This window comes from Apodemus sylvaticus, chromosome 10 (assembly GCF_947179515.1).
Source record: "Apodemus sylvaticus chromosome 10, mApoSyl1.1, whole genome shotgun sequence".
NCBI classification, from domain to species: domain Eukaryota; kingdom Metazoa; phylum Chordata; class Mammalia; order Rodentia; family Muridae; genus Apodemus; species Apodemus sylvaticus.
Window position 1 is genome coordinate 64,284,729 of NC_067481.1, and position 23,705 is coordinate 64,308,433.

Sequence of the window (23,705 nt, forward strand, 5' to 3'; positions counted from 1 at the left end):
GGCACCAGGAGCATCCTCAGTACCGAATACGCAAGCAAACAAACATTAAATTAAACGAAGAAGACAAATATGCTAAGGAACTGGCCCCTTGGTGGCTGCTTGTACAGTCACATCAGCTCTTCTGTCTTTTGAGATGATAAGCCAGGTGGAGATTCACCTGGAAGAAACTACATCGAGGCATTTCCTTGATGCAGAACTGAAAACACTTGTCCCTAAAATATCCTGTGTGAGATCCGGGGCAGGCTGATCTCTGTGAGTTCAAGGCCAGCCTGATCTACAGAGTGAGTTTCAGGACAGCTAGAGTGGCATAGTGAGACCACTCTAAAGACAAAAACCCAAAAGTTTCAAAGTTTCAAAAAGACAAAAAAAAAAAAAAAAGGAAATAAAAAATCGTGTATGTGGTGTGCTATGACAACTCTTAGATTTCTGAGGTAGTATGGAAGGCAGAAAAAGAAGCAGAAGCCCGACTTTGACAGGAGGGACTGTGTTTTATTGTTGCACACAGCAAGGAACAGACTCCTTTTTTTTCTTTCTTTCTTTCTTTCTTTCTTTCTTTCTTTCTTTCTTTCTTTCTTTCTTTCTTTCTTTCTTTCTTTCTTTGAGACAGGGTTTCTCTGTATAGCCCTGGCTACTGTAGAACTTAGACCAGGCTGGCCTCAAACTCAGAAATCTGCCTGCCTCTGCCTCCCAAGTGCTGGGATTACAGGCATGCGCCACCACTGCCAGGCTAACAGACTCCTTCCCATGCAAAACTGGAGATTCTTCCAGAGAACAAAAGATGGCTGTGACCTGTTATAGGGATGGGGTAAGGGGCAGAAATGGTTGCAGCATGTACCCATGTTTCTCTCTGGCAGTCCCTCCCTCTTGTTGCCCACCTGAGGTGAGCCAAGCTATCCCAACAGATCCTCCTTTCTAGGGTGACTGGGAAAGGCCAAGCAAGGAACCCACATAGAAGCCCTGTTTTACAGGCCAGGCCTTCCATCAGCCACATCCTTCAGATCAGCCCAAAGAGGGGACGACAGCTGATAAACACAGCTCCACCTGCCTGACTTGGGGTGAGGGCCAGCTGGGGAAAGAACCTGATTCTGAGGGGGAACCCACACACACAAGTGCTGCATGACCTACAAGTCCATCCATGGCTGTGACATGTCCAGCTAGCAAGACCAGGGGACTGGGCATAGCAGAAGGTGCCAAGGACCACCAGTGGGCACGGAGTGCTAGGGGTGGAGCACATTCTGGTACAAGGCCACGATGGTTGCAAGGCACTGACAATTGCTCATAGGCATGGAGTTTACGTATGGAAGTGAGTGGAATGGTGAGTTTTATGAGATACGAGTTTTACCCCAGTATATTTGGTTATTTATTTTTGTGGTACTAGGGATAGAATTCAGAGTCTCAGGCTTGCTAGGCAAATGCTCGGTCACTGAGCTATAGCCTACATTGCAACACACAGTTAGGGAGTGTTTCATGTACATCACAATACATTTCTCTGCTTTCATGGTTCGATTGTGAAGCCGGGCTCAATACCCAGCAGTTGCTGTTTGGAGAAGTCGTGGAGACTGTAGAGTTTGGGACTCCCTGGGCCTGTCACTATGGGCTGTGGCCTGGCTCTGCTTCAGTCTGAGCACATGCTTCTTTGGTGTGTTAAGATATGAACAAGTTGTTCTCACTTCTGTCACCACAGAGCTGCATGCTATCTGCTGACCCTGCCGTGGTGGGATGTGGCTCCCCATCTGTGAGCCCAAATAAATCTTTCTTTCCTTTCCTTTCCTTTCCTTTCCTTTCCTTTCCTTTCCTTTCCTTTCCTTTCCTTTCCTTTCCTTTCCTTTTCTTTTCTTTCTTTCTTTCTTTCTTTCTTTCTTTCTTTCTTTCCTTTTTTTGGTGTGTGTGTGTTTTGGGGGGTAGCTCAAGACAGGGTTTCTCTGTATAGTCCTGGCTGTCCTCAGAGATCTACCTACCTCTGCCTCCTGGGTACTGGGATTAAAGGCATGTACCACCACCACCTGGCAGATCTTTCCTTAAGCTGCTTGGTTATAGCATCAAGAAGGTAAGGAATCTACATTTCTAATCTAATAGTTAAAAGAAACAAATGAGACATGGGGAGTCCCAAGGAATCTGGGGCCCTGAGTTTTAAGGTAGATCCTACTGACCAAGGGGTGTTGTGACCCCTTGCCTCATTCAGTGTGCTTACTGCCAGCTCCTTCTGCCCCTTCCTCTCCTGAGAGAGTGCTGGGACCACCTTCTGCAGAGGCCACCTGCCACCAGGGCTTGCTGTACCTGTAGGAAGTGTGTGTCCAGAAAAGGTGTCTAGGTCATCATCAGCAGAGCAGTGTGCGGGGTTGGCAGGCACAGGAAGGTGTAGTAGTGCAGCTCCTGCTCTCTTTCAGTAGTGTTGCTGAGGATGGAGATTCAGGCGACCACTGTTCAGAAGATACATGAACTCATACTATTCCATGAGCTCTTCTCCAAGGTTATACACACATGCCCCAAAAGGGTGAAACACTCCACATGCATGCACACATGCATGTGTGCACACACACATACATGCACACACATGCATGTACACACACGCACGCACACATATTTGCACACACATATACACATTCTGAACAGCCACACCCATTCACACACACACTGAAAAACAGATACTCAATGTCTCTGGTGCTGGGATCTGTACTTGTCTCAGAAACTCTGTGCTGCTGTTGACCATCTGTATGTTCATAATATTAAATTTTCTCATAAATTTTTATCCCTGAAGGGTTAATTATCTAAGAGCCTCAGGTGAACCAAGAAGCTCTGTGCAGGAAGGTCGACTTGACTGATAACACCAGTGGAAGCTCCTGACCAGGAGATCCACACACAAAGCCTGCCTGGATCTACCACATCCGGACTGCAGGGGAACTGACCCACAGATGGACTCTTCCATCCTGTAAACTGCTGAGACCCCTACACATGTGTATGTACACCTCTCACGTCTGCAGAGACGGGGGCTCTTCAGTTGTTATCATTAGAGAACAGTTCTGTCTCTGGAGATGCCTGTCTGCTTACCTTGATCATCCCCATCTAACACCCACAATAATCTGTCTCAGCGTTCCTCTTGAGGCCTCCCCATCCCAAACATTTCAGTCATGTGAATAGATTCACAGACAAGCATGGGAATTCACAGATTGAAACAGACACTGGAGACACACAGAAATATGCACTGGCACATATGCGGGTGTACACAGCAATGTGTAGCTGTCTTTTACTACTTTGTGGGCTCTTTTTTCTTTTAACCTTTCCCACAATTTTAACCCCCGAACTTTAGATAGGATAGAAAAAGGGATAGAGGGGGAAAGGGGTGATATTCTCCTTAGACTACTTCCTGCTGATTAGGGGCATACAGTTCCTTGGGGGCAAATTTGATCTTCACCATCAGGAAATATAATTTCTTTTTGTTGTTTCTTTGCACACAACTACATAACAGTGACCAACAGCAGCTAACCAACAATCCAACCTGCTTCTCGGGATCCTAGCATTTATATACTCTCTGAAAAGTTCCCAGAATTCCAAACATCATACAATTGCTGAAACTATCTGCTGCTGGCAAAGCAACGCCCCTACTAGAGTACAAGGCAAATCATAGTCAGCTGCTGCAGACAGTCTGAAGCAGCCTCATATCCCACACCTGGGATTAAAATTAAAACATATTCATATAAAATTTCTTTTTTGTTTGTTTGTTTTTGTTTTTTGGATTTGTTTTTTTCAAGACAGGGTTTTTCTATATCGCCCTGGCTGCCCTGGAACTCACTCTGTAAACCAGGCTGGCCTCGAACTCAGAAATCCGCCTGCCTCTGCCTCCCAGAGTGCTGGGATTGCAGGCATGCGCCACCACTGCCTGGCTCATATAAAATTTCTGTGTTTCTTTTTTTTTTTCTGTGTTTCTTTTTGTTGTTGTTTGTTTGTTTTTGGATTTTTGGATTTGGTTTTTTTGAGACAGGGTTTCTCTGTATAGCCCTGGCTATCCTGGAACTCACTCTGTAGACCAGGATGGCCTTGAACTCAGAAATCTGCCTGCCTCTGCCTCCTAAGTGCTGGGATTACAGGCATGCGCCACTACTGCCCAGCCTTTTTTCTGTGTTTCTTAAAGAACCCAAAATTTCTGAACTGTCACTACACTGATGAACACACTCAGAGCGGCTCACGTGACACTTGGCAGCTGAAATGCTGAGCCAATACTTCTCTTCCACTTTGGAGCCAATGGGCCAACGTGCATAAAAACCTTGGTGAGTGAGTGAGGCTGACCGAGAGGAGTTCCTGGCCTAGAATTTCCTGTGGCCTGAGACTCTGTCACTTTATTTCCTAGGAGGTACTTGGTCAGTTGGTATCTGTCTGAGAGCCTTCTCCAGATAGTCACAGAGAGTGGGTGAGACCTGGGCTAGTATAAAGGGACATTTACTTGCCAGCACATCTGTTGGAACCTACTTCTACAGAAGACCAGCTAAAACAACTAGCTTCTTGGGACTGAGCAACTACTAGAATTGGATTTCCAATTCACAGCTTACCATCATTGGGAAGTTGGACTACAGACTGTAAGTCATTGTCTTAGTCGGGGTTTCTATTCCTGCACAAACATCATGACCAAGAAGCAAGTTGGGGAGAAAAGGGTTTATTCAGCTTACAGTTCTGCATTATTGTTCATCACAAAAGGAAGTCAAGACTGGAACTCAAGCAGGTCAGGAAGCAGGAGCTGATGCAGAAGCCATGGAGGGATGTTCCTTACTGGCTTGCTTCCCCTGGCTTGCTCAGCCTGCTCTCTTATAGAACCCAAGAACACCAGACCAAAGGTGATACCACCCACAAGGGGCCCTTCCCCCTTAACCACTAATTGAGAAAATGCCCCATTGCTAGATCTTATGGAGGCACTTCCCCAACTGAAGCTCCTTTCTCTGTGATAACTCCAGTCTGTGTCAAGTTGACACACAAAACCAGCCAGTGCAGTCATCATAATAAAATCCCCCAATATAGAAGGATATTCCATATGTTCTGTGACTCTAGAGAACCCTGACTACGACAACTTACAAGCCTATATGAGTCCAGAAGTGCACAGAAGTGCACGAAGAGAGAGTGCTCAGGAGACAGGACTGGGGTACTGCTTCCAGGCCTTTCTGGTTCCTGGGCTGTCACCCAGACCACCAAGCCTCATTTTCTGATTGGTAAGCTGGATTCCTGGAAGGTCCAGAGGAATAATGTTTATCAACAGCATGGTAGGGCGTGGGTGACCATGCATGTAGCACACAGGATGCAGGTCTGACATTACTAGTGACTGTCTAGAGAGTTTCTTCTGGAGCTAGATATCTGTGGCCACAGCTGGGGAATGAGGATTTGTGTTACCCCAGATAAAACGTTCCAATGTGGAAATGATTTCATGGTGCCTTTACAGTTGCAGAACAAAAGGAAAATTTAAAAAGTGTATCAAGGTGCTTTTCAAACAAACACATTGGTGGCCTCCGCTGGTGACACAAAACCGCAATCCTAGTCACAAAAGGGAGAGAGAAGGGCTCATTTATTCTGGAGCCAAATATAAGTGACCACGGCCTGGAGCACAGCTCAGCTCGCCCCAGATGCCATGCTCCAACGAGGGGCTGGGCTCAGAACTTTTTTATGATAACAGAACAAGGAAACCCACAAATCAAGACACTTTTCAAATACATTGGTGGACGTGCCAGATAGGGGTTATAAGGACATAAAGAGAGCCCTGCTATAGGCTTTAGACACTATCACCGATGTTCTTAGCCCTTTTACTGGTGGAAAGTGAGGTTTGTTTTTTAAAAAAATACATTTTCAAAAAGGTTTTTTACCTGCTAGTGACAGGGTGTTACGTCTGACACAAAGATAAGCAAGGGATAGCTGTTTAGGGGCTGACGATGGTCCTAGATAAACCGTAATTAAGTTCTGCACCTGCAACATTCCAACTTTTCTACATCCCTGAAGGACTAATCAGCCGATCGGCCCTTACAGATACAACTTCTTTCTAGGAATTCTTGTTCACATTGCTGTAGACCTCAGATGCTATCTGAGGCATTCTTAGCTTCAGGCTGGTGGAAGCTGGTGGTCTGTTAACAATACACTTCAAAAGGTTTCACAGTAGTCACAAGGATGCTATATTACATAAGAGTATGCAACAAATGGCTACTAAGGAGTCAAAAGATAGTACAAGATAATTTGGTTGTAGGTTCACAGCATTCCAACTCTTCACAAGCACCCACAAAGCTGTAATCAGTCAATCAGCCTCATAGAACTTTTAACATAGTTGTAGCTTTTTTTCCTGGGAGCTTCAGTACATACTAGCTGTCTTCAACTGGCCTCTTCAGAGCCAGCTAGAAATGCATTTAAAGCCTGACTTCATAGGTGAGAGGCAGGGGTGTTTAATATCTTACCCTTTCCAGGCTAACCAAACCACAGGGAGGTTGCCCTGCCTTATGCCAAGTACCCAGAGCCTGATCACACCTTTTTCACCCTTGTGCTGGGGACCAAACATAAAGCCTCTGAATTACATACCCAGCCTTGAACAGACTCTATCTGGGCACTTAATTTACAGGTGGAAGGGTAGGGCAGGGATGGGACCAGGACAGGTGGTCTAAAAGCAGTTGGGTTCATCCCTGTAGGCCTTAGGCCTTCCTTGAAGGTTGCCTCTGGGTCATACCTGAAGTCACTCAGGAAGCCAGCACCTTGGTGCTACTGGGAAGTCACAGAGATGTCTCTTTAGCCCCAGGACATGTGATCTCCTTTCTCCTGCTAGCACCTTGTGCCAGTGTTAATGCGTGCCCACCAAGTGTGGGTCCAGGATGGTTGGTGATAGATGTCCCTCACTCAATGTATCTGAGAAGCAAAGGGAGCAGCACAGGTTGGCATGGGGTACATGTCTGTCATCCTAGCACTCAGAAGGCTAAGGCAGGAGGACTACCAAGAATTCAAGGCCAATCTGGCTACCTGGGGGATTCTATGCCAGCCAGGGCTGAGACCCTTTCAAGACCAGACCAAACCAAATCAACCCAAACCAAATCAAAACACTACGAAGACCCAACCGAACTCCCAAACAAAAGCATACATAAGAGAAATGGTATATTCCTAGCCTGTGACTGGGCAGCTGTGGGGACACTCAGATTTGAGAGCCCGAGCACTCAATGAGTTGTGACGAACCTCAGGACCCCTGGCTGGAGCTTTCCGAAGCTGCTGACATCCTTCTTCAACCTCTAAAATATCGTGATTGAGGCAGGACCCCATTCTTTAGTGGAGACCGGCCTGGAACTTGTGTCCTCCAGCTTCAAGCCTCCCAAGGGTATAGACAAGTGCTGCTATATACATCTTTGTCTTTCTTCTTTTTAAAATCTGGATAATTGATTAATTAGTGTGTGTATGTGTATGCACATGCATGTATGCATATATGCACATGACACAGTGCATATGTGGAGGTCAGGGGACAACTACTGTGATCTGGATCTCTCTTTCCACTAGCGGATCCTGGGAATTGCACACAGTCCTTCAAGCAATTTGATGGCAAGTGCCTTTATCCTCTGGACTTCCCTCACTCTGTTACATTTCTTCTCTCCCCGCCCCCATATGAAGTCTCACCATGTAGCCCTGGCTGCCCTGGCACTCACTCTGTAGATCAAGTTGGCTTCCAACAGATATCTGCCTGCCTCTGCCTCCTGTGTGCTAGGATTGAAGGTGCCACTCCACTCTCCCCCCCCCCCGCCCCCGTATATTTCTAAGGGACAGAGACAGAATAAAGCAGGCTATCTGTGGCCTGTCCTGTGGATCTCAGAACTGCATATGATCAGGACCGTCTCAGTGTGGGTCTGGCTGTATTCCAGCTGGCACTACTGTGTCTCTGTAAACTCCAGTCCTGAGCACTGTACTGCGAGTTAACATGATGTCTGTTCATGAAATCCCAGTGAACTCACCTCTCACACAGTTAGCAAGAAAACAAAATATAAAACCAGAAGCAGATGAAACATATGCCAAGGAATGTAGAGGCAAATCAGGTGGGAGATGCAGGGAGCCCCCTGGACAACTCGTGAGTGGTTTTTTTGTGGCTTCAAAAACTTTGAGGTAGAACATCTGTAACAGGGCCTGGAGAGATGGCTTGGCAGTTAAGAACACCCTCTGCTCTTCCAGAGGTCCTGAGTTCAATTCCCAGCAACACATGGTGGCTCACAGCAATCTGTAATGGGATCTGATGTCCTCTTCTGGTGTGTCTGAAGATAGCAATGGTATACTCATATACATAAATAAAATCTTGAAAAGAAAAAAAATGAACATCCTTAACGTAAGTGTCTTCTGGAAAAAAAAAGAGTCTGGGGTGTAGTATTGAGCACTTGCCTAGCAGAGACCATGGGTTTGATCCCCAGCTCTGTGTACCAAGCCAAACAGCACCCTGGAATGAACTGGCCACACACATATGCAGCCCTATGGAACAAAATCACCTAGGAAAGCATTGCAATTCCCTATTTGTAGCTCCACTGTGGATCAGAACAAGCCATGCTATGAAATCAAAGTCTGCCTCCTGCTTATCTCAGGGTCTGCTCAGCTCAGGGTCTGTTTAGCTCAGGGTCTGTTTAGCTCAGGGCCTGCTTAGCTCAGGGCCCGCTCAGCTCAGGGTCTGTTTCGGCTTATGCTCCCTGGGGTCCAGAAGAGCAGTTCTAGTGGGAGTGTGGCTGTGGAGAGGCAGCGTGCAGCTCGAATCTGCAGCCTGGCTGCTTTTCCTTGCATTTGCTCTCAGTTACGCAGATACACATTTCAAGCCTACAAGATGGGCTGATGGTTGCCAGCACCCACCACTCATTCCTGTTTGCTGACTCAGACCTTTTCGTGCCTTCACTGTGTCCTGGAGGACAACTTCTGTGGAGCAGGCGTTGCTTGCGGGAAGAAGCCCCCAGTGTTGCTTTTCTAGTTGCATCTGTTCTCAGCTAGTCTCTCTGAAAACATCTTTGCTTCGCCTCATTTTCTTTCTTTCTTTCTTTCTTTCTTTTTTTCTTTCTTTCTTTCTTTCTTTCTTTCTTTCTTTCTTTCTTTCCTTCTTTCTCTCTTTCTTTCTCTCTTTCTCTCTTTCTTTCTTTCTTTCTTTCTTTCTTTCTTTCCTTCCTTCCTTCCTTCCTTCCTTCCTTCCTTCTTTCTTTCTTTCTTTCTTTCTTTCTTTCTTTCTTTCTTTCTTTCTTTCTTTCTTTCTTTCTTTCTTTCTTTCTTTCTTTCTTTCTTTCTTTCTTAAGATGGAGCCTTGGAAGCCGGGCGGTGGTGGCACACACCTGTAATCCCAGTACTCTGGGAGGCAGAGGCAGGCGGATTTCTGAGTTCGAGGCCAGCCTGGTCTACAAAGTGAGTTCCAGGACAGCCAGGGCTATACAGGGAAACCCTGTTTTGAAAAAACAAAACAAAACAAAACAAACAAACAAACAAAAAAACCCAAGATGGAGCCTTGGAGCTGGAGAGATGACTCAGGGGTTAGAGCACTTGCAGAGGAGCCAGGTTTGGTTCCCAGCACCCACACGGTGGCTCACAACTCCATCCTAACTCTGACTGTAGGGGATCTGATGCTCTCTTCTGACCTCTATGGGTACCAAGCACCCATGTGCTATACATGTACTTTCATAGGCAAAACACTTACACAATATGAAAGACACTAAAGAACAACAAGAAGAACGTCAACAACCAATCAACCGAACAAGCCACACACACAAATGAAAAATGAAATCTTGTTATATTGCCTGGGCTAGCATTGAGCTCATGGGTTCCAGTGATCCTTCTCCTGCCGCAGGTTTTTTAGTACATTAGGGTAGTATCTTAGTTAGGGGTTCACCCATGTGAAGAGACAGCATGACCAAGGCAACGTTTATAAAGGATGACTGGTGCTGGCTCATGGTTTCTGAGGTTCAGGCCATTATCATGGCGGGATGCATGACAGTATCCAGGCAGACATGGTGCTAGAGAAGGAGCTGAGCATTCTACATCTTGATCTGAAGGCAGTCAGGAAGAGACATAGACTGTCTTCTGCAGGAGCCCAGGGGGAGGGTCTCTCTTCTGCACTGGGTGCATAGCCCTCTAAGGCCCACCCCTACAGTGATACACTTCCTCCTCGGCAAGAGCAAGTGCTCTAACCCCTGAGTCATCTCTCCACCTCTAAGGCTCCATCTTGAGAGAGAGAGAGAGAGGGGGGGGGCAAAACACTTGACAAAATAAAAGTGGCAAAGGGGACAGAGTGCATTGATGTGTCAGCATGCACAGCAGTGTGGAAGGGCGACACCTAGGGTGAGGTAAGGCTCGATGAGGAATCTGGGGAAGAGCACCACAGTGGAGGAGGCAGCATATGCAGAGACCCTGGTGTGAACACATGGCTAAGATATGTGTCAGACAGTGTTCTACTGCTGTGAAGAAATACAATGGCCAAGGAAACTCCTACAAAAGCAAGCATTCAATTGGGGGCTTGCTTACAGTGTCAGAAGTTCTGTTCATTATCATCATGGTGGGAAGCATGGCACACAGAGAGTTTGAGAAGGAGCCGATTGCTACGTTCTCATCCACAGGCAGAGAAAGAGACACTGGGCCTGGTGCGGGTTTGAACACTCAGAGCCAACCTCCAGTGACACACTTCCCCCAACAGGGTCACACCTCCTAATCTTTTTCAAATAGTGCCATTCTCTGCTGACTATGCATTCAAATATAGGAGCCTAAGGGGTGGTGGGATTCTTATTCAATCACCACAATGCATGTAGGAGCAACCAGCAGGCCAACAGGAAGCAAGGGTTAGTGTGAGTTGGAGGCTGAGGTGCAGAGAAACACCAGCGACAATATCCCTGCCGGGTCCCTCAGCTGGATGATGCTGTGGAGAATGGGGTTCAGATGAATTCACTCCTGTGCCCTTTTGACATCATGTAGTTAACTTGGGGAAAGGGCTACTTTCCAAGCCCAAGGTGGACGGGAACACCTGGGAACTCTGCGGGGCATGCATCTCCAGTTAAACTCTGCTCTGAAAAGGTCTCCCCACCATACCTAATCCTGACTGCCTGAAAACCTGCACACTGTAGAACAAGTGTGCTCAAGACAAGAAGCTCATTTTATGGATAGAAACTAGACTATGAGCTGGGAAATGTACCAATGGTGTTCAAATAGCAATGATAGTTTGATCCATAAAAGCCTTTTTTTTTTTTTTTTTTTTTTTTTTTTTTTTTTTTTTTTTTTTTTGTGGCTCCCTAAGAGGAGATGCTACGTTAAGGTCCAACACCAAGGGAAGGCATCATGGAGGAAACCTCTGGGTCAAAGGACTATCTAGAGTCAACAAGATGCTTTCTCTTGAATGGCTTCTCAAATATGAAAAAGCAGAGAGAACTCTAAAGATAGAAAACTTTACTCCATCTACTAAAACTTCAAGACTGGAGACTGGAATAATCAGGTATCATGAACACCCCAACAGAGCAGCAAGCTACTTTGAGGTGGTGAGCCTCTCATCACTCAGGGTATGCAAATAGAGTGTTCTTCATTCATGAAAAAAAAAAACATGGAAGAAAATTCCCACGGAGATTGGTTGGATAATGTCTCTGCATGCTCAGATGTAGAGGCTTCCTAAGGCCTTAGGCAAAAGCTTCTGCCTCAATATATCATCTTTTGTCTTGTGACTTGAACCCTGGTTGCATTTCAAGTGGCAAGTTTGGCTTCCCCGACACCAGAGAAGAGCCACTCTGGTGGGGTGATCTGAGTAGGTGGAGGGAGTAGATTTCATCAGTTCTCATGTGACCTTTAGCCTTTACCTTTCTCTGTCCCCTGAAAAAGCAAACAGAAATTCACAACCACAGTTCAATAAAATAGCTAAAGGTGTTTGGTAGTTGAGAAGACTGGATCTTTGATGGTGAGCATGTCTGGTAGATGTTGGGGGATGCCAGCTTGGAGACCTCCAGATAGAAGCTCTCTGCCTCTTAGAAGGTCTTCTTGTAACACAGAGCAGGCCCAGGCTCCTGATCTTTGTGAGCAGCAGTGGTCAGTCAGAGAATAGCTATTGAATCCTTTGTGCCCAGTCCAGCAGTGGTTAGTGCTGGTTCCCATAGGTCAGTTCCTTTGTGATGAGTCTTAACAATGTGTACTCTCTTTATTCCTAAGTGTACTGGCTGGTTTGGTGTGTCAACTTGACACAAGCTGGAGTTATCACAGAGAAAGGAGCCTCCCTTGAGGAAATGCCTCCATGAGATCCAGCTGTAAGACATTTTCTTAATTAGTGATCAAGGAGGGAGGGCCCATTGTGGGTGGTGCCATCCCTGGGCTGGTAGTCTTGGGTTCTATAAGGAAGCAAGCTGAGCAAGCTAGGGGAAGCAAGCCAGTAAGGAACATCCCTTCATGGTCTCTGCATCAGCTCTTGCTTCCTGACCTGCTTGAGTTCCAGTCCTGACTTCCTTTGTTGATCAACAGCAATGTGGAAGTGTAAGCTGAATAAACCCTTTCCTCCCCAACTTGTTTCTTGGTCATGTTTGTGCAGGAGTAGAAACCCTGACTAAAACACTAAGTAAGAGAAAGCTGAGCTTGGCTCCAGAGCTACTGTGTGTCCTTCAACACCAGTGTCCCTCCTGCCTCCTGGGTCTGCTTGTCCTATCCTAGCCATTTTGTGAAGACTGGGACAACCTCACAGGTGGCCAGGCACCTGCTCAGGAGATGCTCGCTCGCTCAATACTTGGTGTGTGGGTGTGGGGTGGGGAAGGGAAGAGGTTGTTGGGGTTGCAAGGACAAGGTACAGAGAAAAGGTCCACAGAGAATTAGGAAGCAACTGAGGAAGCTGATATCCTGCCTGGCCTTGGGCTGGCCCAGTGCCTGAGCAAACCTTAGAATTTCAGATTCTATTTCTCCACATAACTAGCTACAAAAAGGATTCTCCTGGTACCCACTCAACAGAACTCCTTTACTTGCTCCCCACATTCTGTCACTATGCAGAGCTCAGCTGTATTCCCCATCCTCAAAGCTTTCCCGATGCTGTCCTGCCTCCTGGTTTGCCCTGTGTCAGCACTTCCATACTCAGCACCCCTTCTTAGCATTCCAGGGCAGGGCCCTTCCTTACTATTGACATACTACTCAAGTGATACCCATTTGTTTGGTCTTTTATCTCTGGGGACATTGAGGTCAGGGATCTCACGTTGCTGTCCGTAGCACCACCAGCAGGAGGCATGTTCAGCAAACACTTAGGACTGAATAAGAAAATCTATGAAGGAATGAGTGGAGAAGGGTCTCTGGTTGAGTCAAAGGCTCCCGGGGCTTTGGGCTCCCAGAGGAGCAGTATTGGTATAGGGAAGCTGTGGTCGGCTTGGCACTTTCTCTGGGTGGGAGTGAGGGACACTGGCCTGGGGTAATAATAGCAAGATGGTAGAGGGGTGTGCATAAACTTATATCTCTGGTCCATCGCTCCAGTCTTTAGTTCTGTCTACAGAAGGATCTAGCTTCCTATCCTTTAGGGACCTTCTCTCAAGGTGAAAAAGAATTGCAGGAGAAGCCAGTCGAAAGCAGAATTTATTGGGAAGAAGGTTTAATATAGATATAAACATGGGGATGAATGAAAAGAGGTGCTCAGAAGAAGAAAGACGCTGAAAAGTGTGGGTGTGGGCTTCTCAGAGGAGAACCTTGCTCAGATGTCCAACAACAGCCATATGTGTCACTCTGGTGACTCCCAAGCTACATGTTTTGTTTTGTTTGTTTTTGCAACAGTGTTTCTTTGTGTAGTTTCTGACTGTCCTGGAATCCGATCTGTAGGCCAGTCTGGCCTTGAACTCAGAGATCTGCCTGCCTCTGCCTTCTGAGCGCAGGGACAAAAGGCATGTCTGGTTTTAAGCTACATCTTAAAAGGTTGCTTATAAACACCCTCCACTGATAAACAAGATTATGGGGTGGCTCCAGATGTGGTTAGAATTGTAATCTGGTAAAATAAACCATGGGTTGCAGAAGAGGTCAAGACATATCTTCTACTGTAAATGGGATTTGTGAGAATCCTAGAAGACTGTGTAAGTTTATAACTGGAAAAGGAGACAGCTCATATTTACTCTTAGGTCTTAAAGGTCATTGCATTGCTAGTTTAACATTCTTATTTGAAAGACACTATCTCTATGTAGGCAAATTTCACAGTAATTGTGCTGGAATCCTTGATCCTCAGCTGGAAAAGGTTAACAACCAGATTCTGGAGTGAGAGACTCCTTTTGCTTCCTATAAATGTCTGGTCTTTCTCTTATCTCAGTGGTAAGCGAGCTAAGCTGAAGAGTGGGGGGCAATACACTGGCCCCAAAGTAGCAGGGTAGGAGCCTCAGTCTAAGGGACCTTGCCACAGTCCCTCTCTCCAATAGTGCTCTGGGACTTGTAGTTCTCCGCTTCCTGAGACATGGAAGTGCGCCCCACGAGGCAGGGTCTGGAAACTACATTTCCCAGAAGGCCAGTAGACGTTAAGGACACCAGGAAAGCCTCCCGGCCCGCCGGCCGCGCTTCCCTAAATGCCAAGGGGCCCGCTCTCCGGCCATGCGGTGGGGCGAGGTCCCCACGTGGCACCTCCCGAGGGGGCTCGCGTGATGGAAGAAAATACGAGCCCGGCAACTGCACTTATCAGCAGCTCGGTGGCGGGGCACGACTGTTGTGGAGGCCTCGGCAATATCGACCTCAGGCAGGTACAGCTCCACTTTACAGAGAGGGGTTGGGTAAAAGCGGGAGCTGGCCGGCACCGCCTTCAACGCTTGATGGGCGGGACTACCCTGTTCCCAAGCAACGATGGGCTGGGCGGAGTCTGAAGGAAGGGGCGCACGCGCGATTGGTGGTAGCAATAGTGGTGGGGTTTAAGGGGCAGGGGGAGGGTGCGTGAATTGTGTCATCTCAGTTTGTCGTGGCTTGGGTGGTATAACCTATGTCTGTGATTGTGTAGGGCTGTGTGAGTTTGGGGTTTTTGCATGTGAATTCCAGGAGTTGTGTAGTCAATTTTACGTGGATGACCAGAATGTGAGTGGGAGTTGAGAGTAGGCAGCTAACTACTAATTTGAGCGCCTGCTGTGTGGATGTGTGTCCGGACGCCTAGTGACACCTTAGGACCTGGTTCGATCTCACTGACTACCTCAGACTCACAGGCATCTCCCTAGGCTGCTGATCCTATCTGATTCTCCTCTCCTGCGTGTTCCCTCCTTTGTACCAGTCATACTTCACAGAGCCTAAGATCTCTGCCAGAAGCAGCCTGGAATAAATGAATGCACTTCATTTATTCCCTGTTTTCATTGTTCAGTGTGCACAGTACTCATTTATTCACAGATATAATCAGTATCACAAAGAGACTGCTGAGGTCCAGTGTCTGGGACAGACAGGGCTGGTTACCACTGAGCTCTCGTTCACCAAAGGAGACTACAGGCATAGAAGTAGTTTTTGGAAGGAGAGGAAAACTGTTTTATAGAGCATCAGGTGAAGAGAAGCAGCCTTGGGTGCCAGGGAGGGATGGAATTATAAGCAGTGAGTGATAATTGGGGTGGGACTTCTGGTGGAGGGACAGCAGGCACACAGGAAGGGACAGGAGACAGTTACCCACTGGGGCACGAAGGCCAGTAAGGTGGATGGATGGGCAGTGGACGTTGGAGAGTTTTCTCCTTTCGAATGTTTGTTATTGAAGCATATCCTCCATCCGGTTTGATGCCTGGCAAGTCCTAAGTGCATCTCAGCCTTTGTGCAAGGCAGGCCTCCCCTCCCCCTATGCTGTCCTCACTACCCCCTTTATTTTTCGGGCATGTGAGACAAGTGTTACACAAGCTTCCGCTCCTTTGAATCATGCTCTCTAACCTACTGTATCACCTAAGGCAAGAGTGCTGGGTAACCTTGAACTTGGGAATGGGGAAGATGTGTGGGGACAAGCTAGAATGCAGGGGGGCATTTGTAGCACCACCCAAGGGTTCCTGGCTTACCCCAGGGTGATGGAAACGAGGCCTGCTTTATAGGTCTAGAGCCAAGAGACAAGAAGTCTTCCTGGCTGGGGTGCCTTCCTGGGTGTGAAGCCTTCCGGTCCTCCTTCCCACTCAGTCCCAGTGCTCAGTCTCAGACAGCTGGAGGGCCAGGGCTGTTTCAAGAGATAGGTCAGGATGACCTTTGTTGAATAACACTGTGTTTTTTCTATCACAGCCTGGTCAGCACACTTGAGCTTCCTGTTTCCAAGGAACACTCTCATTCTCTCTCTCTCTCTCCCTCTCCCTCTCTCTCTCTCTCCCTCTCCCTCTCCCTCTCTCTCCCTCTCTTTCAGATTTATTTATGTACTTTATGTGTGCGGGTGAATGTTTGTCTGTATTTATATTTGCACATCAGAAGAGAGCATTGGATCCCATGGGACTACAGTTATAGATGGCTGTGAGTCCTGTGAGTGTTGGGAATGGAACTCAGGACCTCTGGAAGAGCAGCCAGTGCTTAACCATTTAGCCATCCCTCCAGCACCTCCAAGAGATTTTTCTTAATAAAATAAAATAAAAGCAATAACATCACTGTCTTAGTGACTTTATATTTTTTCAAAGATTCATTTATTCATTATATGCAAGTATACTGTAGCTGTCTTCAGACACCCCAGAAGAGGGCATCAGATCTCATTACGGATGGTTGTGAGCCACCATGTGATTGCTGGGATTTGAACTCAGGACCTTCAGAAGAGCAGTCAGTGCTCTTAACCACTGAGCCATCTCTCCAGCCCCCAGTGACTTTATTATTGCTGTGATAAGACACATGACCCAATCACTTTATAGAAGAGTCTATTTGTATCTTCAGAAGGTTAGAATCTATGACCATGGTGGGGTATGTGGCAGCAGGCAGGCATGACTCTGGAGCAGTGGCTGAGTTCTTTTTTTTTTTTTTTTTTTTTTTTTTGGGTATTTTTTGAGACAGGGTTTCTCTGTGTAGTCCTGGCTGTCCTGGAACTCACTCTGTAGACCAGGCTGGCCTCAAACTCAGAAATTCGCCTGCCTCTGCCTCCCAAGTGCTGGGATTAAAGGTGTGCGCCACCACTGCCCGGCTAGTGACAGAGCGCGATCCACAAGTAGGAGGCAGAGAGAATAAACTGGGCATGGGATGGGCTTTTGAAGCCTCAGAGCTTGATCCCAGGGACACACCTCCTCTAGCAAGGCTGTACCTCCTAATCCTTCACAAAGAGTTCTACAAACATGCTTGAGAGTGGCTGTGGGGGCCATTCGCATTCGAACTACTGCAGCCGTTACACACATTAAGGTTTTGTTATGCAGGAGAGCTTCCTCTGTCTAAATCTTGGTAAGATGTGTTAGACCTTGGCCAAAGAGAATGTCAAAGTTTTTCTTCCCCCATGGACACCTGAGCTGAGGTTCTCAATGTAGTCTAATGGAAGGGTTGTGTGTCCCATACATAATTTCCAGGGGCAGGGGGCCTCAGCGATGAGAGAGCACTTGCCTAATGTGACTTGCCTAACATGTTCACGGCCCTGACTCTCATTCCCATCATCTCTGCCAACAAAAGCAATACATTTTTTAGTATCCACATTATTTAAAGAGACATATGAAAGAGGGCCCACTGAATAGATGGCCTATTCAGTAGAGTGTGTGCTTGCTGTGCACACTTGAGGATCTGAGTTCAGATCCTCAGCATCCACATAAAGGCTAGGTGTAGCCATAGCACCTGTAATCCTGGTGCCGGAGAGGTGGACATACATAGGCTAAGCCCTGGGGCTCACTGACCAGCCCGTGTGCAGCATGTGCTCCTGGAGCCCTGATGCTGGGAAGGTGGAGATATGAGGGCTTCTGGGGCTCTCTGGCCAGCCAGGGTAGCCAAGTTGGTGAGCTCCAGAGTCAGGGAGAGAGCCCACCTCAAAAAGTAGAAAGCATAGAGGAAGACACTTAAAGCCAATCCACATGTACCACCCTAAACACACAAAACAAAAATGATTTTCCCAATATATAATTACCTTCATATCTGAAGTTTCCTTATCTGCATATTACCTTATCTGGATGAAAAAAAAATTGTGTGTGTGCGCGTGCACACACACACACACACACACACACACACACACACATACACACACACACGAACAAATTTTTCTTCATGATGCCATTCCCTGAGCATATAGCAGTAGCATCTATACAGAGTTGCTGTTGTGTTAGGGTTTAGAACCTGCGATGATGCAGAGATGCTGGGCAGACATTATGCCATTTAACTCGAGCTTCAGTTTCCTAGGGTGTCAGTGTCTGCAGCGGGTTCTGGAAGCAGTTCTTGGTGGACACTGAGGGATGTCTGTATTTGATTATTAGGTGTTGTACTGGCTGGTTTTGTGTGTCAACTTGACACAGGCTGGAGTTATCACAGAGAAAGGAGCTTCAGTTGGGGAAGTGCCTCCATGAGATCCAGCTGTGGGGCATTTTCTCAATTAATGATCAAGGTGGGAGGGCCCCTTGTGGGTGGTACCACCTCTGGGCTGGTGCTCTTGGGTTCTATAAGAGAGCAGGCTGAGCAAGCCAGGGGAAGCAAGCCAGTAAGGAACATCCCTCCATGGCTTCTGCATCAGCTCCTGCTTCCTGACCTGCTTGAGTTCCAGTCCTGACTGGATGGAAGTGTAAGCTGAATAATCCCTTTCCTCCCCAACTTGCTTCTTGGTCATGATGTTTGTGCAGGAATAGAAACCCTGACTATGACAGCTGTACATAAGGATATTTCACTATGTGAAATATCATGGATTTCTGTTGCTGGTGGCTGTTGTGCAGTTTGAGCAGCCCAGTGCTTAAGAACAGGTCCTTAGCCAGATACCCGCTAGCCTGCTTGGCCGTTACTGCAGTCTTACTTTTGTGTTTAGTTTAAACATCTTCCTGTGGGGGCAAGAAGTCCTCCTGTCTTACCTCACAGCCTGAAATCCTTCTACCCCTCTGCCTGGCAGCTGTGTGCTGAAGCTGAGAAGCCTGCCCACATGTGGAGCTTTTCTAAGCCTCTTAGGGTAATGGTTAGTCCTGGTTTGGAGATTTTCACTGCAGTGCTAATGAGAAGTGTGGCTTTTATTTTCCGTGTGATATCTTCATCTAGTTTTAGTATTAAGGTATTGCTGGTCTTATAGAGCATATGGGAAACAGTTCCTCCTATTGCATATCCTAGAAGTGATCTTATAGAACTGGTATTATTTCCTTACGTCTTTGGTAGACTTTATCCAGTAAAACCATGAGACTTGGAAATTTTACTTTATTCTTTTAAGATTTTAAACTCTGGGCTGGAAAGATGGCTCAGTGGTTAAGCACACTGGTTGCTCTTCCAGAAGTCCTGAGTTCAATTCCCAGCAACCATAGATGGCTCACAACCATCTATAAGGGGATCTGATGCCCTCTGCAGGCAGGAGGATGTATATGCATCAGGGCACTCATACATACATTAAATAAATAAAATGTAAAAAAAAGATTTTAAACTATGAGATCACTCCCCCCCACACACAGGCGCACTACTGTTTCTTCTTGAATGAATTTTGGTACCTTTCACAAGGTATCTTTCACAAGGAAAGGTGCATTTCATATTCATTGTTGAATTTATGGGCATAAAGTAGTTTCTAATGTTTTCTTACTATCATTTTAATGTGTTAGGTTTGTAGGAACAATCCTTTCATTGGACTGCTGGTAACTGCCCCATTCCATCCCTATCTCCTTCTGGGAAGGCAGGGCTTATTTTGTCTCCTGGTTCTAAGGGATGCTAGCCCCGTAGTGGTGGGAGGCTGGCATGCTGGCTCCCATCCTAGGCGACAGAATCTCAAGCTGCTCCTTTCTCAGGTTGAAGGCAGGCAGGAGCTGTTAACTTGTGTCTTCTCTCCTTTGTTTCACTCAGTTTGGTTTTCTTCAGGGCAATGTTTCCATCCCTGATTTGAGACTTCCATGCTGTTATAAACTGTTTCTTTCTATGCTCAGTCTTGGCTGCACCGCACAGTTTCTGATACATCGTATTTGACCTTGATACACAAAGTAGTTTAAAACTTCCTTTGAAATTTCCTGTTTGTATCTTGTCTAAATTTCTTTGTTACTATTTTCTCATTTAATTCTATTCTGGTTTAGAAAAACTTCTATGCTTTAGTAAGTTTGGTGTGTGTGTGTGTGTGTGTGTATGTGTGTATGTTTAGGACAGAGGACAACTTTTGGAGGTATTGAATTTTGAGTGCCAGGCTTAGCTGGCAAGCTCTTTTATCCATGAACAAGCCCTTTTTAATTCTTCAAAAATTTAAATTTTTTTTATTCTTTGAAGTTTCATACATTTATATAATGTATTTTCATCATATCTATCCATTGCTATTTCCCTCTAACTCACTCTAGTGCCTTCCATCCCATCTCCCTCCCCACTTAATGTCTTAATGCTATTAATAACACCTTGAGTCCAGTTAATGCTTTCTGTATGCACATGGGTGCGTGGCTTTCCATTGGGGTGTGGACAACCTACCAGCAGCCATGGCTTCAAAGGAGAGGGGCCTTCCCTTCTTAAGCTTCATCAGCTGACAATCGATCTTCAGCTAGGGTTGATGCTTCATGTAACTTTAATTTTTTCAATGCCTACTTTTAATGATGGTTCTTAAATGTGTTAACCTCCTTCTAGCCCACAACCTACCAGAGGTAGTGGAAAAGAAAGGATACTGGGAGCAGGGGGAGCGGGGAGGGAAAGTGGACCTGTTTAGAAATGGCTGTTTGGAGCTGCTCCCATCTGTGTTATCAGGAAATCAGCAGTTCTGTTCATAGATCAGCAGTGGCTACTCTGATCTACTCGCAAACACTTCGCGGATATACCAGCACTCCAGTTCTGTAGTGTTGGGACAGCAGCATCAGTGGCATGACCTAGCAGGAACAACTAGGCCTCAGCTGAACCAGCACGAGTCAGCAGGAGGGATTTGGATCACCAGGAATGCCGGGAGTTCTCAGCTGTACATCTCTTAGCAGGGAGGAGCAGCGGAAGATGAGAGACCCCGCAAGCTCTGCCAGCCAGCCAAGCTCAACCTCCGCCATCATCCGTTCAGCTCTATTTATACTCCCTCCAAACATCACGTGTCCTCCGCGGGTCTCGCCTCAGCATGGGAGTCTGTCCCAGCTGACATCACTCTGCCAATCAGTCTAAGTCTGTGGAAGTGGCAAGAAGCCACAACACACCACTAGAAAGTTTTTGGTGCATTTCTCTCTATGGAGTCTCAACAAACAGAGTTCAACTACTCAGTGTAAGGTAGACCAATGCACGCATGCTTTATCCAAGAATCCTTCATGTGCCCTTTCACGAGCTTGCTTTAGCAGAACATCCATCCTTTCACCTGGGTTTGCTTCAGTGAAAAGTTCCTTCATGTGTCTGTGTTAGCAAAACACCATCCAACACAACTGACTTTCCAAAGAACCCGTAAGTTTCCTCTTCAGCTTCATATGCCCTCCTTCATGCACACTGGGATGTTTTTTACTGCCCCCCTACTGCTGTTACCTGCCCTCTACCTCTAAGCTGGTGTGACATGGCTGGGTAAGTCTGTGAGAAAGAACATGCTGGGAGATTGCAGAACCACATCTACCACTCATGAGGGACTCAGCAGAGGTGGTTTAGGAGGTGGGGGTCAGGTCCTTGTCACGTGCCCCCCTGGGAAGACTTTATGCTGCTATAAAGGAGCCAGCCTGCCACTTGGAACTCATGATCTGCGAAGAGTCAATGAAGGAACCATCCACCTACCTGAAAAGGCGAGAGGGAAGGCACAGCTGCAGCTTCCGTCTCCTCATTACTGGGGATGGACCTAGGACCCTCGAACGTGGCTGGTGAGCACTCTGTCACTGAGCCTTGCCTGACAGCCTGAAACTTGTATTTTTTTTTTTTTTTTTACCGAATGTCGCTGGGTCAGTGTCTTCTGGTTCTTGCTTTAGGACATATGCCTGCCGAGAGGGTGAGAGGGGACACATGTGTATTTCTTACTTAGGGGGTAACAGAAGTTAAAGAGTCCAGGTGGCTTGCCACCGGGCAGCCCTGTGTATCCTGATATGCCTTTACATCTGCATTTCACATCTGCATTTCACATCTGCTCTTCACTCTGTCCGGGGACAGTCTTGGGTGGCCATTCTTGTTAACCCACTTCGGTTCAGGAACCTGGCTTCAGATTGGTCCTGGTGAGTTCTGTGGGCGTCAGGAGGAGGACAGAGCTCTGCCCTTAACCGCTCCTTCCTCAGGTCCAGGCAGGACACAGTGTGTGAAATGGGGCAGAAGGGATGTACTAATGTTGCCTCAATAGTAAACGTGGTGCCTCCTCCTCTTGGGAGTGTAGACCTAGGTAGAGAGGCCCCAGTGCCTTGTTTCTGTCTTTCAGGGCACAGGGCTCTTGTGGAATTGCCCAGCGAATGTTCCTGGATCTGCTGGCAATTCCTGGACACCGGAACAGCTGGGAAGAGGGGGAAGGGTATGCGACTGCAGAGGGCCACTGTATGGGCTGAAGGAGCCTGTCCCTGTTCCGAGACAGCCCCACTGTGTCCTTTTATCTTTTGCTGTGTATGGTGCACGTCATACTTTCAGGTGATCAATGTAACTCTGACTGTCCTGCACTCTTGCTGTTTGTTTGGATGTCACAATGTGGCTTGCACCCTGGGTGTTGTTGACCCCCTGCAAATCATTCCCTAGTGACAGGACGTTGCTCTGAAGTGTGTCCAGGTGCCCAGTGTGGTAGACCTGCTATGTGCCTCCTTCCAGCCAGCCTGTGGGGGTTCTGCAGCTGAGTTCGTCACCAAGGACGGGTGACCTGAGCTGTCCCTGGAGCCCGGCTCCCATTTCCTTCTGGTTCTGGTAGGTTGATTTTCTCTTTAGCCTCCACTAGGCCCCTGACCTCGAGCGAGAACTTAGGAGTCAGGCCTCCTGAAGGAGGTCGGGACTGGGAGCCCCCCTCCCCCCCTTTACTGAGGTGGCTCACGTGGAGCATCTGACACTGGCTGAGAGGCAGGACGTAGGGGAAAGAGGCATGGCTTCTCTGTTCATGTCAGAAGGATTTGGGGTTAATTTCAGCTAATCCAGTTTTGAGTGGGCTTTGGGAAGGGCGCCATGTCTCAGGTGTGGAGAGCATGTTCCTCTGCTTCTAATTCCTGCGCAGCATTAGTCACTCTCTCCTGTGAAGCAGCTACCTCTCCAGGCAACAGTAACCCTCAAGGTGACCTGGCTTCCAGATGAACTCTCCCCACCTGCTGAGGCAGGCTGACCAGGGCACTGGGACCTGGTTGTGTGGTCATATTCTGGATTGGATCACTTTGGCTCTAACTGAGAGACGGACAGATGCCGGCTTTTGCAGGTTCAGCCGTGCTAACTAGCTGATCTTTGAGTGTCTTCTCAGTTTTCTTCCTTTGTCTTAGCTCTCACAAAGCAGGAGAGAAGCATGTGATTCACTGCTCGCTTTACCCATCTCATGCTGGGGATCCAGCATCCAGGAACTCTTATATTCCTGTGTGCTGTGGCTGGTGGGCCCTCCCCTGGTGGCTGAAGTCCACATCTTACAGGGTTTCCTGCCTAGGATCCAGAAGGACCATGCTGGTCCTGGCCCTCAGAGCATGGGCTCTGCAGGTTTCTCCAAGCCTGGCTGTCTCACCTTGGTGGGCTCAGGGATACGTCCTCTTTTAGACCTCAGTTCCCTGACCTTGGTAATGGGCCCTAGGAATGCTCTCAGGCCTGGTCACGTTTTGGTCTTTAACATCCTATACTAGGACAGGCTCCCTTCATGCTGCTCA

General features: G+C 47.3%; 1 protein-coding gene across 5 annotated transcripts in view; it reads left to right on the forward strand.

Annotated features, from left to right (window-relative positions):
• Positions 1 to 14,441: 14,441 nt before the first annotated feature.
• The window catches only part of Pemt (phosphatidylethanolamine N-methyltransferase), a 78,570-nt gene continuing 69,306 nt past the window's right edge, over positions 14,442 to 23,705 (forward strand). For 2 of the 5 annotated variants that reach the window (XM_052194426.1, XM_052194427.1), the window contains exon 1: positions 14,564 to 14,660. In XM_052194426.1, the coding sequence (XP_052050386.1) occupies positions 14,565 to 14,660 (96 nt within the window). In that variant the 5' untranslated portion in view covers position 14,564. Of the gene's footprint in view, positions 14,661 to 20,918; positions 21,364 to 21,741; positions 21,765 to 23,705 lie in introns of those variants that run through there. The other 3 variants (XM_052194421.1, XM_052194425.1, XM_052194424.1) reach the window with 3 other exon arrangements.